The 13526-nt window shown below is 40.4% G+C and overlaps 1 protein-coding gene across 2 annotated transcripts in view; it reads right to left on the reverse strand.

The window, feature by feature from the left end:
- Positions 1–13526, reverse strand: part of ZNF335 (zinc finger protein 335) — a 256077-nt gene that overhangs the window by 50432 nt on the left and 192119 nt on the right. For both annotated transcript variants that reach the window (XM_086932542.1, XM_086932540.1), the window contains exon 17: positions 4380–4474. In XM_086932542.1, the coding sequence (XP_086788668.1) occupies positions 4380–4474 (95 nt within the window). The remainder of the gene's footprint in view (positions 1–4379; positions 4475–13526) is intronic.

Genomic DNA, 13526 nt, shown 5'->3' on the forward strand with positions numbered 1-13526 from the left:
TAAGCTAACTATTTAGCAATATTCATAACGGCTATGATATTCTTAGAGGTCCAGGGCAATACAGAATATATTCTGTATTAAAAAAAATCCTTAAAGTGCATCATGCAGTGACTGCACACGGAGTAATGCTAATAGCCATCCAACTTGCTCTGCTCCAGCACAGGCCCTCAGGTTTATCATTTGTTCGACTGAAGACGATTTGAGAAAAATGAGAGTTTATGAATCTCTATTTTCTGAAAATCTACTTTTCACCCCCTCTTCGGGATGTTAAGGATCTTTCCAGGATCTCCTTAGGAAACAGAGAAGAAACTGTTGCTGAACTGCTTCCTCCTTTTAAGGCATGTTCCAGATATAGATGGAAGAACACCAAGATAATGGGCCTCAAATTACCATTTATTAAAATCATCATGCTCCGGACCACCCCGGTTTTGCATAAAAATGCCTCAAAGAACTTCATGGCAAAGAAGATGTAGGCAAATGCAAGAGAAAACTATATTTACAATATTATGGCATTGAAAACAAGAACTTCATTCTAGCATAAACCCTATGCTGAGACTTCCAAAGGGCAGAGAGGGAAATAAAGCTCAGTTACTAGTTAAGCAAACAAGAAGGTCTCGCACCTGCCATTGTCTTCTGTTGGGACTCACTCAGATACCTAGTGTGGTCTGATAATAGCAACTATTTTCACACATTCTGCTTCCCAAACGAAGTTGTGAATTTGTAGAGATGTCTTAAGTTGGCATTTATGCCATGGATACTGTTGCCTAGTTATCTTGTGGAATCCTTTCTTATGAGGATTCTAGGTGGGGACAGTTCATGGAGAGCACCGATGATGTTAAATGCTGCTCCGTGCTGGGATGCGGTTAATGACAATAAACCTACATAATATTGTCAAGAAACCTGTGAAGGCTCTTCTTTTCAGAATGCTTTCAATGATGAGACCATTTTCAGAACCCAGTCCTCATCAACCGTGCCTAGTGGACACCTTTGATAAAGAAAAACCTCATCATCATTGCCAGGGCTCCATGTTGACTTAATTGTTGTGAAAGGCATACACTCCAAGCATTCTCTCAGTAAACAATTGACACTTCTTGATACAAACAAAGTTACTATAGAACTCATTCCATAGCACAAGAACTTCAAATAGCAGAACCTAAAAGTAGAAAGAACCTATTCTGCAAGTTGTGCGTCAGTCAGGCTAGAGCAACCCGTCATTTACTATCAATAGGCCTGGAAACTTCTGCTTCAGGCTTGGAAATACCAAATAGTTCTATATCATATGCAATATTAATTGCATTGTTTTTTAACCTGAAAAAGCAATATTTTTACTCCAGAGTCCATCAGGCCATGCCTTATAAAGCAGGCGGAAAAATATAAGGCTTCCTTTAACATTCATTTTTTCCTTAGAGTGCAACCTACTCTGAATTCATGGTCATTTTCAAAGGGAACACGAAAAATACTTATATTTCAGGGGAATCTTCTACTCAATATATCACATGTAACCCAACCGCTGAAGGGCCAGAGGGAGTGGGAGTAATTTTGCCCAGAGGGCAAGGGACCCACGTTTGTGCTCTCCCTTCCAGTAGGGGCTCCTAGAGGAAGTGCTGCGGGGCGGTGAGGCAGGGTGGGGGAGGGTCAGGGTGGGGGGTCATAAACTACGGATTAAGCCTGAACGGAGTTCAGTAACTAAATAAATAAATAAAACAAATTACATTGCGCGCTGCATCGCCGGTTTGGCGTTGCAGCGCGCACAATGTAAACCATTTTATTTATTTATTTCATTACTAAACACTGTTTGGCCTTAATCCGAAGTTTCCTACGCCCCACCCTGCCCCTCCCCCGCCCTCCCTCCAGGAGCCGCTACTGCTCCCTTCACAATACCGTTTCCACAAAAAGATTAACAGCCACTTCAATTATCAAGCCCAATTATTGTGGCTTCATCCCACTTTACTATGTAGGAGTATCTTCACCGAGAAATTTTCTTGGCTACTAACACGCTCCAATATTTTGGACCAGCACACTTATACACAAAAATATACAGGATAGCCTCACACACCTCCCAGGTGTCAGGCTTCATCATCGGCCATCCTACGTTCGCCAAAGAATCCTCTAATGGCGAAAAAGCCCATACTAGGGCTATAGTTCCAATATTAGTAGGAAACTAAGGTGAAAAAGAAAAAAGGGAAAAGGGGAGTTTCAGATAAAAATCTCTATCACCTGCCAGTCATTTATTTATTTAGTATTCGTTGGTGGTGGAGGGATGATTAAAAACATAAAGTATAGGACAATAGTAGCCCTGTTATGGTGCTAATTGTCCACTAGGTCGACATGTTTCAGCTCTGTTGTGGCCTTATGAGGGGTCCCGGGCTTTCTTCAGGACTTTACTGAACCCAATATGTCCCTATAGTGCTTACCTGCACACTGCGCACAAATGTCATGCATGGAATACCTAATTGGCACCAGATCCATCTCTGGATACCTAGCGTGTATCCCTATCCTCCTCCCAACTGTACCGTCGGGAGGAGGATAGGGGTACACACTAGGTATCCAGAGAGGGAGTATCTTGACGAAGGTGTGACTACAGGACTCCCTCCCTCGCCCCTCCATGAGGTATAAGACTTAAAAATTAAGAACAAGGTTCCTACAGATACAGAAGAAACCCTGTTTGGACCAGGTGTCAATCAGGAATGCGTCCTCTTTGACATCTGACGAAGGCAGTCTCTTCATTGTGGAAGATTACAATTTCTTGGTGGAAGATGACCGAAATACTAAGGCCAGAGTTTTGTAGAAACCATGTGTGAAGGTTTTCTATGTCAGTTACCAAAACTAAAAGCATATTGTTGGGCACACACAGGAAAAACGACGTGCACCATTTGATAATGAATTTGTAATTTCTTCTGGTCTTTCTGTTGCCAGGTGAGGCCATCGCCTATTCTCTTTTTAAAAATAGTTTTCTTTTTTGAAAAAACAAAGTGGATTGAGAAACAAAAGTCCAATTCTTCAAACATGGAGTACTGCCATCAAATAGTATTCGAATCGGAGGCCCATGAAATGCAGATGAAGGCTTATTACACTGGAAATCACCTTGACTCGATAACCAGATTCCTGAGTCTAATTAGTAAATAACCCCATAAAAAATCCAGAAAGAGTGATTCACTAAAAAAGCAGATAAACCTAGAGCGGAGACAAGTATAAATTAACGTTGGAGCTCCGAAGCTAGCAACTTGTCCATTGTAGCCTCTCAAAATGGGTGCAATAAAAATTGATGATTCCTTCAATCTTTAGATAAATACAGGCTTAACTTGATTTTAAATACAATGATTTTTATGTGGTGGCTCTCTCCAGATTTAACTAATCTCATCTTCCTCTCTACCCTCACAACTACACTGGTGTAGGCTATCAGAAGGTTTCAGGCTCTGACTTAGATTACTGTCCAGTACAGGTTTTCAAGGAAGTCTCAGTTCTGTCAACTCATCATTCATTATTTGACTACAGATATTAGCGCCTCTTTAGGGTCCAGAGCAGTTTCCCCTGATTTGATATGTCCAGTGGTTACCTCCCTCTCAAAAAAGCCTTAGGCTAACTCAGAAGGTCTTTCAAACTACGGCTAATTTCAGTCCTGTCCTTTCTAGCGAAAAATCTAGGACAAACAGAGAGCATAAGACAATCTCATTTGCAATGAACAATTACCTGGCTTTCATGGTCTCCACAGTACCGAAACTGTCACCAAAGGAATTATGGACAATTTCCAGATAGAGGATGAAGTGACGAAGCCGGAGTCCTTAGTAATTTTATTACATCTACTTGTTGACCACAACGCACTACTTCAAAAACTGGACTTAATGTGGAGTGAAAGATAATGCCCTTGCTTGGTTCGAATTCTTACTTTCTGGCTTCATCAGGATATTAGTCTTGGCACCTACATCTGTAACTTTGTCCCTTTCTATCTCGGCGTAGATGGCACTGTATTAATCCTATGCTTAAAAACTTTGATAGAAAGGCAGACATTTAAAGTGAGCAAATTCAGTGTGTCGCTGGTGTTGTAGGGGGATCTATATGAGAGCTGCTTTCTGCTTCTTTTTTGTAAATAATATATATATACACACACACACACACACACGCACACACACACACACGCACACACACACACACACACACACACACACACAGAGGGACAGACAGACTGACAGATCAATAAATGTTATTCATGATCACAACTCATAAAATAGTTTCTGGATCCTGCTGTACCGACGGGGATATCCTAGAAGTTATGATTATGTTGAGAAATACCATGATGGAAACTTAAAAATATACATAAGGTACCCATCCTTCCTCGTCCCAATTTCAAAACATGGCAGGTGAATCTTTGACTATTTTACCTGTAGTGGGCCGACCCCCAGTTCTCTCTGAGCTCCCATGTTCAACAAGAGATCCAATGCAGCCTGTGTGGCCAGCTCAGCCGACTCGCCTTCCGCTACAGGACAAATAAATTGATTATTCAACACAAATATATATAGTAGAATGATTCAGATGCCTCTGGTTAGTACTTTACAATAATTAGGGACATGCTAAGTTTGCAACTGCCACAGACTTTATATGTCACCAAAATACTGCGCAACAGTTTAATGTTAAAAGAAATACATTTTTAAGTGGCATCAACAGATATTATGAAAATGACAGGATAGAGAAAGTGAGGAGGAGGAACAGGCTTGAAAGAAATTAAGGGAGCTTACAAACAAATGTCAGAGGTAAGAGGGTTTTGAAGAGAATTTTGAAGCTGAAGAAGTAATATCATGAGAGGTTCACAGTGTAGCATGTCGGATGCAAAGAGGGAGCCTAAGAATTTTTAAGATGAAGAAAAGGCTGAACGTGTAAGGGGAGAGAGATTGAAGGATGGAAAGAGACATACAGAGACGGTACTGATAACACAAAGAACACCAGCATGCACTGAAAGACTGCTCCACATACAAAAAACACAGAAGTTATGCATGGTAGCAGTTGCAAATAGCTGTGACACAACAGACACGACTTACAGTTGGAATGCTTTGGCATAAGATACCAGAGTTGAAAAAAAAAGAGAAGGAGGAAAAAACAGTAGCAACAATCAAAGATTTAAAAAAGTATGATGCACTAGAGAGGAAATTGAGTGGAAGAGAAGCAGATTCATCAAAGGGAACTTGTAAAGGGGTCAATAAGCCTGGGAAAAAAAGGGAGGGCAGCACATGACGCAAAGTCGCAAACAAGCCTGACAGGTTCTGGCATGTAAAGCTCTGATTTCACAGTTTCTGAAGCACTTTTAAGTCCCATCAAAAACAGACAGTGACAAATAGCGATTCAGCTTCCCAAATTGTCACAGGTGTTGACAGATATATCTTGTGGTAAAGTTGGTTCAGGCAATCCTATAAACTCTCCTGCTAAAGGGAAAACCATGGTCAGTAGATTGTCAAACACTAATATTGGACATAGTAGTAAACGCCGCAAGAGTTTATCAGCAAAATGCAGATATGGCGATCAATAGGGATAGCACAACAAAAGCTTGACAATAGCAGGAGGATGTTTTGGAGGCGAGAGAAAGATCAGTAACGAGACAAGGAACATATCTGAAAAGACTGGGTGTATGGTTGAAATAGGCAGTATGAAAAGAATGTATAAGAGATATCAGAAGGGTAAGAAAGATAAAGTTGAAAAACAGACAAATTAAAGTCACTTGACAACAGAGTTTGAGATGAAGGATGTTAATACAGAGAGTAACTATGTCCGCAAAAGAGGGAAAAGAACATTAAATTGAAGTTCTACACTAAAATGAACTGATCAAGTAAGTGCATCACATGAAAGTGTAAATGACTGGAAAAAAAAGAACAACAAAAACAACAGAGCTTTCAGGGTAAAATTAAGAGGCGTTAAATAGGGACTTAACTGTGAAACTAGTGAGAAAATTAGAAGAGTAATTCCCCCGGATGATGTTCAGAGGAACGTCTCATCACTGAAAAACCAGGGTAGAAAACAGAAAAAGTTACTAAAAAGAGAAAATAGGTAGGGCGTGCAACTCTAGTTGTTAAAATAAAAGAAAGTGGCTATGAGGAGAACGTATAAGTCAAACAACGATCTTAAGTAGAAGGGCAAAAACTGCATGGTCAAGAGAAACCAACTCTTAAAAATTGGCTTATTGGCGATTTGCTTTAGATAATATTGATGCATATTCTTTAGTTTTTAAAAACTTCAAATTCCTGGGGCAAGCAAAGTTATCATCACATAATGCATGTATTTTAGGATTCTTAGATTTGGTCCCATGCATGGTGGTATTAAAATCAAAAGACTTTGTTTTCGTTGATTTCTTTAAAAAATGCTAAAAAAATAATTTGACCAAAGCTCATAAAAATGTGTCCCTGGTAAAAATGACTGGGATGATAATGTAAGAGGTATTCTTGATTAGAAGGCAAATTACTTAAGAACCGGATTCTCATTGCGTCAGAAACGGTGTGTTCTTAAGATGCACATTAAATATCAGAGCCAAAGTGAAATATTTACATTTTACTGCAGGTTTTGGAAAGTAAAATGAGGAGTAACTTGCGGATTCAGAATTTAGTACACCAAAATCTGGACATTTTGCCTTCTTACTGCACATTTCTCACAATAAATTTCAGCAGGTTGGTTGTGCCCAAATCTCTCAAGCAGAAAACAGCAATAACTTGAATTTCTGATACCAGGGCTAACTAGGGTTTGCAAATGAAACAGAACTTTATCAGCAAATGTGCAGCTAAGGCTTATTAGACATGCTTATAAAGAAACTAGAGAGCAAGATAAGGTAGGAGAAAAGTCCTATATAGCAGCAGTTTGAAAACAGTTGCAATGCTGGACAACTTAAATTGAGTCTCCTGTGAATATGGGACAATGATGAAGGGAGTTAGGCTTTTTCTGTATCCAGGAAAGTTAGATGATTAATCAACTGAAGTGTAGTGATTTTCTGGAGGATCGGAACATTACAATTAAAGGAGGAACAGGAGATCAAAAGGAGAACATTTAATACACGTGAAGAGTCAAAATAGTTTGATAATTATATTGCTAATCTTTAATATTTCTTACATCTTGTACTAGGAATCATGAGGCTGTGACTTAAATGGCACACTGCAACTGAACTTCTTGCTGAAAAACATTTATATACTAGCGTGAAGCTCAATGCTGGGCGCAAAAGAGCAGCTGATCAATAAAAGAATTGTTACTAAGAAGTGGAAAGTAATTACCATGACAGAGAGCTTTGATGCAAACCTTCCAGCACACCCAAAAAAAAGGAGACAAGACAGACAGCAACAATAGTTTAACCGTAGCCAATACCTGTTTGGGAATTGTTGATCTGAAGAGGTAAACTGTTAATCGACATGGCACTTACAGTAAACCTTTGTTTTCTAAATAGAAGAGCTCTAGGGCATTCCCAACTGTACATATTAAATGTCACAATTAGGAATACTCATTTGTTGCATATTTATTAACTCTTGCTGAAACCAGAAAGCAGTAGCGACCATGAAGTTCTAAAAAGAGAAATTGTAGGTCTTCTTCATGAGGGTACAACTTGGGAGAATAGTTAGGCAAGGGTAACAACAATAGGAGACTAGATGGTAATTTAAAATAGATTTGTGAATGTTTGGATTACTTAAAGGTACAGATACTTAAAGCAGTAGATGAATTAGTGGAAAATGGGAGCATCTCCTTTGAAATATATAGTGAACGGTACAAGGCAATTGTCCTAGATACAAAGAAACAGGTGTTGAAAATGGCATTATGAAGTATGAAGAGGAAAATGATTCTAAATGTTAATGTGATGTTCAATTGAGAAGAGCCTGAACAAACTGAATAAAGATTGTATTACCAAAACCCAACGGATGTCACCTACAGTGAGACAGGATGTAAAGTTGTAAATAAAACTATTGTGAATCAGAACAATGTGCTGTCTGATTTGCCCACTTGTTTGGAATTTGCTGCAGCTAATGGAGAATGCCTAAGCCCTGACTTACAAGAGCCATCACCAGAAGGAGTCAAACGTAACTTCCAAGGAGCTGAAGTGGTTTTGGTACAATGCTGCAATCATCCACCCATGACCCAATAATAAGGGAATGTGTTCCCTGTGCAGCTTGACTGTTGTTTCCAACAGTCAGGAGAGGTGAGAGGAGGAGAAACTCCAGCCCAGACATGGAAGGTGGTATGTTGTCTGTTTTTGTTAAGCACTCATTTATACCTAAATTAAACCCAGCAGGGACAGTGGGATTTGACACTGATCCGAGATCAGTAATATTTTAAGCTGATTAACTAAAAAGGATATTGCAGAAAGAGGAGCAACAGCAAGGTTGAAAGTATTTAATTACAGGAGCACTTTCTAGCAAAACTGACAAACAAGTACTTATGAAGGGAAAACAAACTGTATAAAAAGTGATAAGGGAGTTGGAAATGCGAGGAAATGGAAGTTATGTTATGTTATAAAATTTATAGAGCGCTCAGCTGCCGCAGCAAAGTGGCGTCCCGGCGCTATATCGGACAAAATAACACAACCAGAAGAAGAAATCAGACAGAGCAAAGATTAGAGTAATGGGAACAGAAAAGTTTTGATAGCTCTTCGGAAAGACAGTAGGTCCGGTATGGCACGGATGTCAGCGGGTAATGTGTTCCAGAGGCTCGCTGCCAGAACGCCAAAGGAGCGACCACCCACTCTGGCCTTCCTGAAGCGAGGAACACAGGCCAGAAATTGACCCGTCGAACGTAGTACTCTAGCAGGGGTGTAGAAGGTAATTGCCTGTGCAAGAATGGGAGGTGAAGAGGCCTTTAGAATCTTAAAGGCCAGGCACAGAGCTTTGAACTTAATCCTCTGTCCGACAGGCTACCAATGAAGATCATATATGGTGCGTCTGACAGAACAGAATTTGGGCAGGCCTACCAGCATTCTGGCGGCCGCATTTTGCACACGCTGGAGGCGTGTTAGTTCAGCTTGGTTAACGCCCAAAAGAAGCGAGCTGGCGTAATCCAACCTAGAGAGTGCTGTAGCTTGGACAATGAGTTGTCTTGTAGGGGCATCAAAAAATTTAAAAATGGGTCTAAGGCTCTGCAAGACCCCAAAACAAGTGCCAGCAACTCTTTGGTATGTGGGATGAAAGTCAAGTTGGAATCGAGCCAGACCCCGAGGTTCTTAGCCTCTGTCACAGGAATGGGGGCTTGGCCTAGCTCCGGTGGCCACCAGTGGTCTCCCCAAAGGTGAGCCTGTTTGCCCAGATCTAAGACCTCTGTTTTTGATGCGTTAAGTTGGAGGCAGTTCTCAGTCATCCAACTGGCCACCTCCTTTAGGGCCTTCTGAAATTTCGGGGCTTCAACCGCAGGGTCCCCATTTAGTGCAACCACTAGCTGGGTGTCGTCGGCGTACGACACCATGGTTAAACCACATCTTTTTGCAATAGTGGCTAGCGGCTGCACATACAAGTTAAAAATAGTCGGACTGAGTGCCGAGCCTTGCGGGACCCCTTGGGAAATATTGCGTGGCGTAGATTCAAATGGGGGGGTGGAGACTTTAAAGGTGCGTCCAGATAAAAAGGAACGAAACCATTCAAATGCGGTATTCTCCACACCGGCCTCTCGCAGCCGTTGAAGAAGGATGGGGTGGGAGACAGTGTCGAAAGCGGCACTGAGATCCAAAAGGATCAGTGCCGCCGTCTGTCCTGAGTCATCTTCCGCAGATGCTCCACCATGGCCAACAAGGCAGTTTCCGTGCTATGGCCTGCACGGAAACCATTCTGAGATGGATCTAGAATGCCTGAGTTTTGGAGATGGTTAGACAGGATTTTGTTGGCATGTGCCTCCGCAAGTTTGGATACCCATGGGAGGAGAGAGATGGGTTGATAGTGTTCAGGCTTTGAAGGGTCCAAGGTGGGCTTCTTTAAAATAGGGATAACCGTAGCCTGTTTCCATTTACTGGGAACAGTCCCGGACTCAAAGGATAGCCCAATCAGATCATACACAGGAGACAAACAGATCTCAGCGGATTCTTTGAATTGTGCAGGTCTTAGTGGATCGGCGGGTGAGCCTGATTTAACTTTTATAGTGAGGGCTTGAACTCTTCCTGAGATGGCTTAGGTATAGACGAAAGAGATCTGGTGATCGTAGGATTGCTTCCTAAGTTGTTAATAGGTACAGTTTGCGGAGGAAATGATCGGTAGATCGCCTCGACTTTCTCTACAAAGATGGCCGCTAGCGTTTCGCAGTGATTCAAGGAGCGTTTTTCCATTGCCGCAGTTTTCTTGCTGGTAAGGTCTTTACAGACCTTAAAGATAAGTTTTATCGGATTAGGGCTATTCTTAAACTCCTCGGAGTAGAATGTGTCTCGGGCTTTGCAGATGGCTCGATGGTAAACTTTAATACTAGTCAAGTAAGTCTGCTTGAGGTCGAGATCGTAAGACTTAAGCCAGGCTCTTTCCGCTCGTTTACAAGCAGTCTTAAGAAGCCTGAGGGAATCATCGTACCACGGGCTAAAGGGACCAGGTCGAGCTTTGCTCCATCTTGCAGGGATTAGGGAGTCCAAGGCTAGGGTCAGCCACTCACAAAAGTGGTCGTATCCCAGCGAGGTATAGTTAACAAAAAGAAGGGAAATTATATGATTAGAAAAGGTGAATTAAACAAGTGCCAATAGGATAACATATTATTAATGTCAGGCTTTGGAAACATGGATGAAGATTTTATGCAGGGGAGGCAAGAAATACAAATCAATGTTCTTGTTCTGTGAAGTTTATTGGGGAACCTAATTAAAACCGCTGAAAGCTGTTTACAAAAACAAATGACAAATATAGAGGATCTTAAAAAAAAGAGTTGGTGGGGATAGAAGATACGCAGGAAACGAAAAAAGCTATGGAGAAAATGGAACATAATCTAGCAAAATAAAAAAAGATAAAGAAGTTCAACAGTGATAAACTGGATAATTTGCATAGCAGAATATAAACGTCTGAAAGACACTCTAACTCCCTCAGAACTGGAGTACAGATGAATAAGACATTTAGAGAAAAGGACAGTTGTAAACAAAAGAAAGTTTTTACTTGAGCTCAAGTTCTGACTTGAAATCACACCTCCACACCGTAGGTTTTTTTTAGAGGAGAGGAGACTGTTGAATATGGACACGAAATGAAGTGGGTGAGGAAGAGGCGAAGGAGTGAAAAGAGAAACAGACAAGGTAGAAACAGGAGAAGCGAAAAATTGAAAAGACACTAGAAAGGTGTGACAAGAAAAGGAAGAGTAAAGAAGCCACTGCAAGTGAGAAGGAAGACCTACTAATACACATCTCACAAAAACAGTGATGCACATAGGGCACTATTGCGAATGTAATAATTGACCTCTGCAAAAACATTGGGAAGCTAAAACTCAACGAAATTTTCCAAGCTCACCATGAGAAAATGAGAAACGAGGGGGCTAAGGAATCAAATTTAACGATCCGGGACATACTAGATTACCTGATCTTGGAAATACTGAAAGATGTGCAAGTGCACGAAATTGGGGTCACTGAAATGTATATTTTGGCTGACCAATCAATCACTGAGAATCAAATGGATACCTTTGGAATTAACATCAGTAGCACTCAAAGTAGTTGATTGAAAGCTATAGGTCTATTCTATCAACAATGAATCCCAGGGAATAACATGTTGGTGGAGTAATTAAAATGATTGCAAAAACACCAGGTAATCCACAAAACAATCCAACATTGCAGTGATTATGAATGGAAGACAATTGAAGAACTGAAGCAAGATACTTCAATTATAGTCAAAGCCTCAAATAAAGGTGGAAATATTGTAATTATGAATGTTAAAACATGTATGGAGGAATCATGCCAAAAGCTCATAAACGAAAAGCACCCTGAGCAGGAGCAGCTCGTGCAGGTAAGAGCAGTGGGGCGGGTTGGGGGGGATTCAACATACAGCGACAAGAGAAAAATAAATATATAATTAATTTTCCCTTGTCTGTCGAATCCCCAACCCCCGGGCCCCACCGCTCTTACCTGCACGGGCGGCTCCTGATTCTGACATACATTACAGTGACCCTTACTAGTACAGGAATATCATGTTCTTTTAAGTCTTTTACAAAAACCTTGATTAGTACAGCATGTGAATATTGATTATTAAGAGTCACAAATAACCAGCTACTGAAACCAAAGGCACAATTACATTAAACAGATCAACAATTCGACTTTTTAAAACAGAGTGGCTGTAATGCAGTATAGAAAGAACCTGTACAATTTACGCGTGGTAGCAGTTGGTTCCCCAAATGCTGACCATGTTTGATGGAATCCCGGCACTACCATTTGATCCTTTAAAGGTTTTGCATGCAAATCTTCCAGTGCATGATAGATGAAACTAACCTGCTTGCTCTCAGTTTCACTACGGCTTGAGAGAATTATTTGCCAAAATCTAATTAAACAGCTTTACTTCAATTTATTTGCCTAAATCTAATTAAACAGCTTTACTTCAATTACAATGACTAATCAGGGAACATTTGAGTGATTTATGGAAACCACAGTAGAGGTACACAGCAATACATCAATACAAAGATTGCTTTGGCAAACATGAGTTTCAAATCCTAAAAACAGTACATCTTTAGGTATGGCCTAGACACAGTGTTAGCTGTTTTGACAACCTCAGATTTACAAAACAAATCATTATAAAAATACATACACACATTCAAGTACTTTTGATTTTACCCATCATAATACATAGCATGAAACAATGGGTCATCTAACTTAATCCATTAGCGCTGTAGTGATTCTATTTTGTCTGGCCACATTTGCACAGGTTATAACCAAATGGGGTTTTGACTGCGCACTCAGTGTTATTTGGAACAGTGAGGTATTTTTAAGAACAGTTTCTGGAGTGTCGTTGGTGCTGGGTGTGGATGCCCTTCTGAGCCTTAGGGTCAAATAATCAATGTCAATGCGTGTTTCCTGTGTCACAGGATTCACAATCACATCCGCACTCTATTGAGTATTTTCATATATCGGTGAACCAATTTATTCAATAAATTTCTTTACTCGATTGTTTGATTAATTTCATTTAATTCTCATGAAATTTTCAATATTTATCTTTCATTATCCTTTTCGTTTCAATCACAATGTTGTAATCATCATTTTATACATTGCCCGATGCATTTCGAGCTACACAGCTCTTCCTCAGGGGACTTTATGTCTGCAAACCAAAATATATTCATTTACTAATAGTATATCGATTTAGTTTGAAAGCAAGCAAAATACATCCTTAATAAATCATTTACTGTCACTAGTTGATTGTAAACACTTTTTTTCAGTTCCCCGGCGTGAAAACAGTTCTTCATGTACACAAAGTGATCAAAATTGATATAGTACCTTATATCCCCGTGTTTAAATCGGAGACATAAATACACGTGAATTTAGTAACTGACCTGTACCCTCATGGTTTATGTACGAAGCTGTGTGCTGTAACGAGAAAAGTGAACGCGCTGGTGTTACAACCTTGGCTAAATGTGGCGAGTGTTTGTCT

This window comes from Lissotriton vulgaris, chromosome 7 (genome assembly GCF_964263255.1).
Source record: "Lissotriton vulgaris chromosome 7, aLisVul1.2, whole genome shotgun sequence".
Classification (NCBI taxonomy): domain Eukaryota; kingdom Metazoa; phylum Chordata; class Amphibia; order Caudata; family Salamandridae; genus Lissotriton; species Lissotriton vulgaris.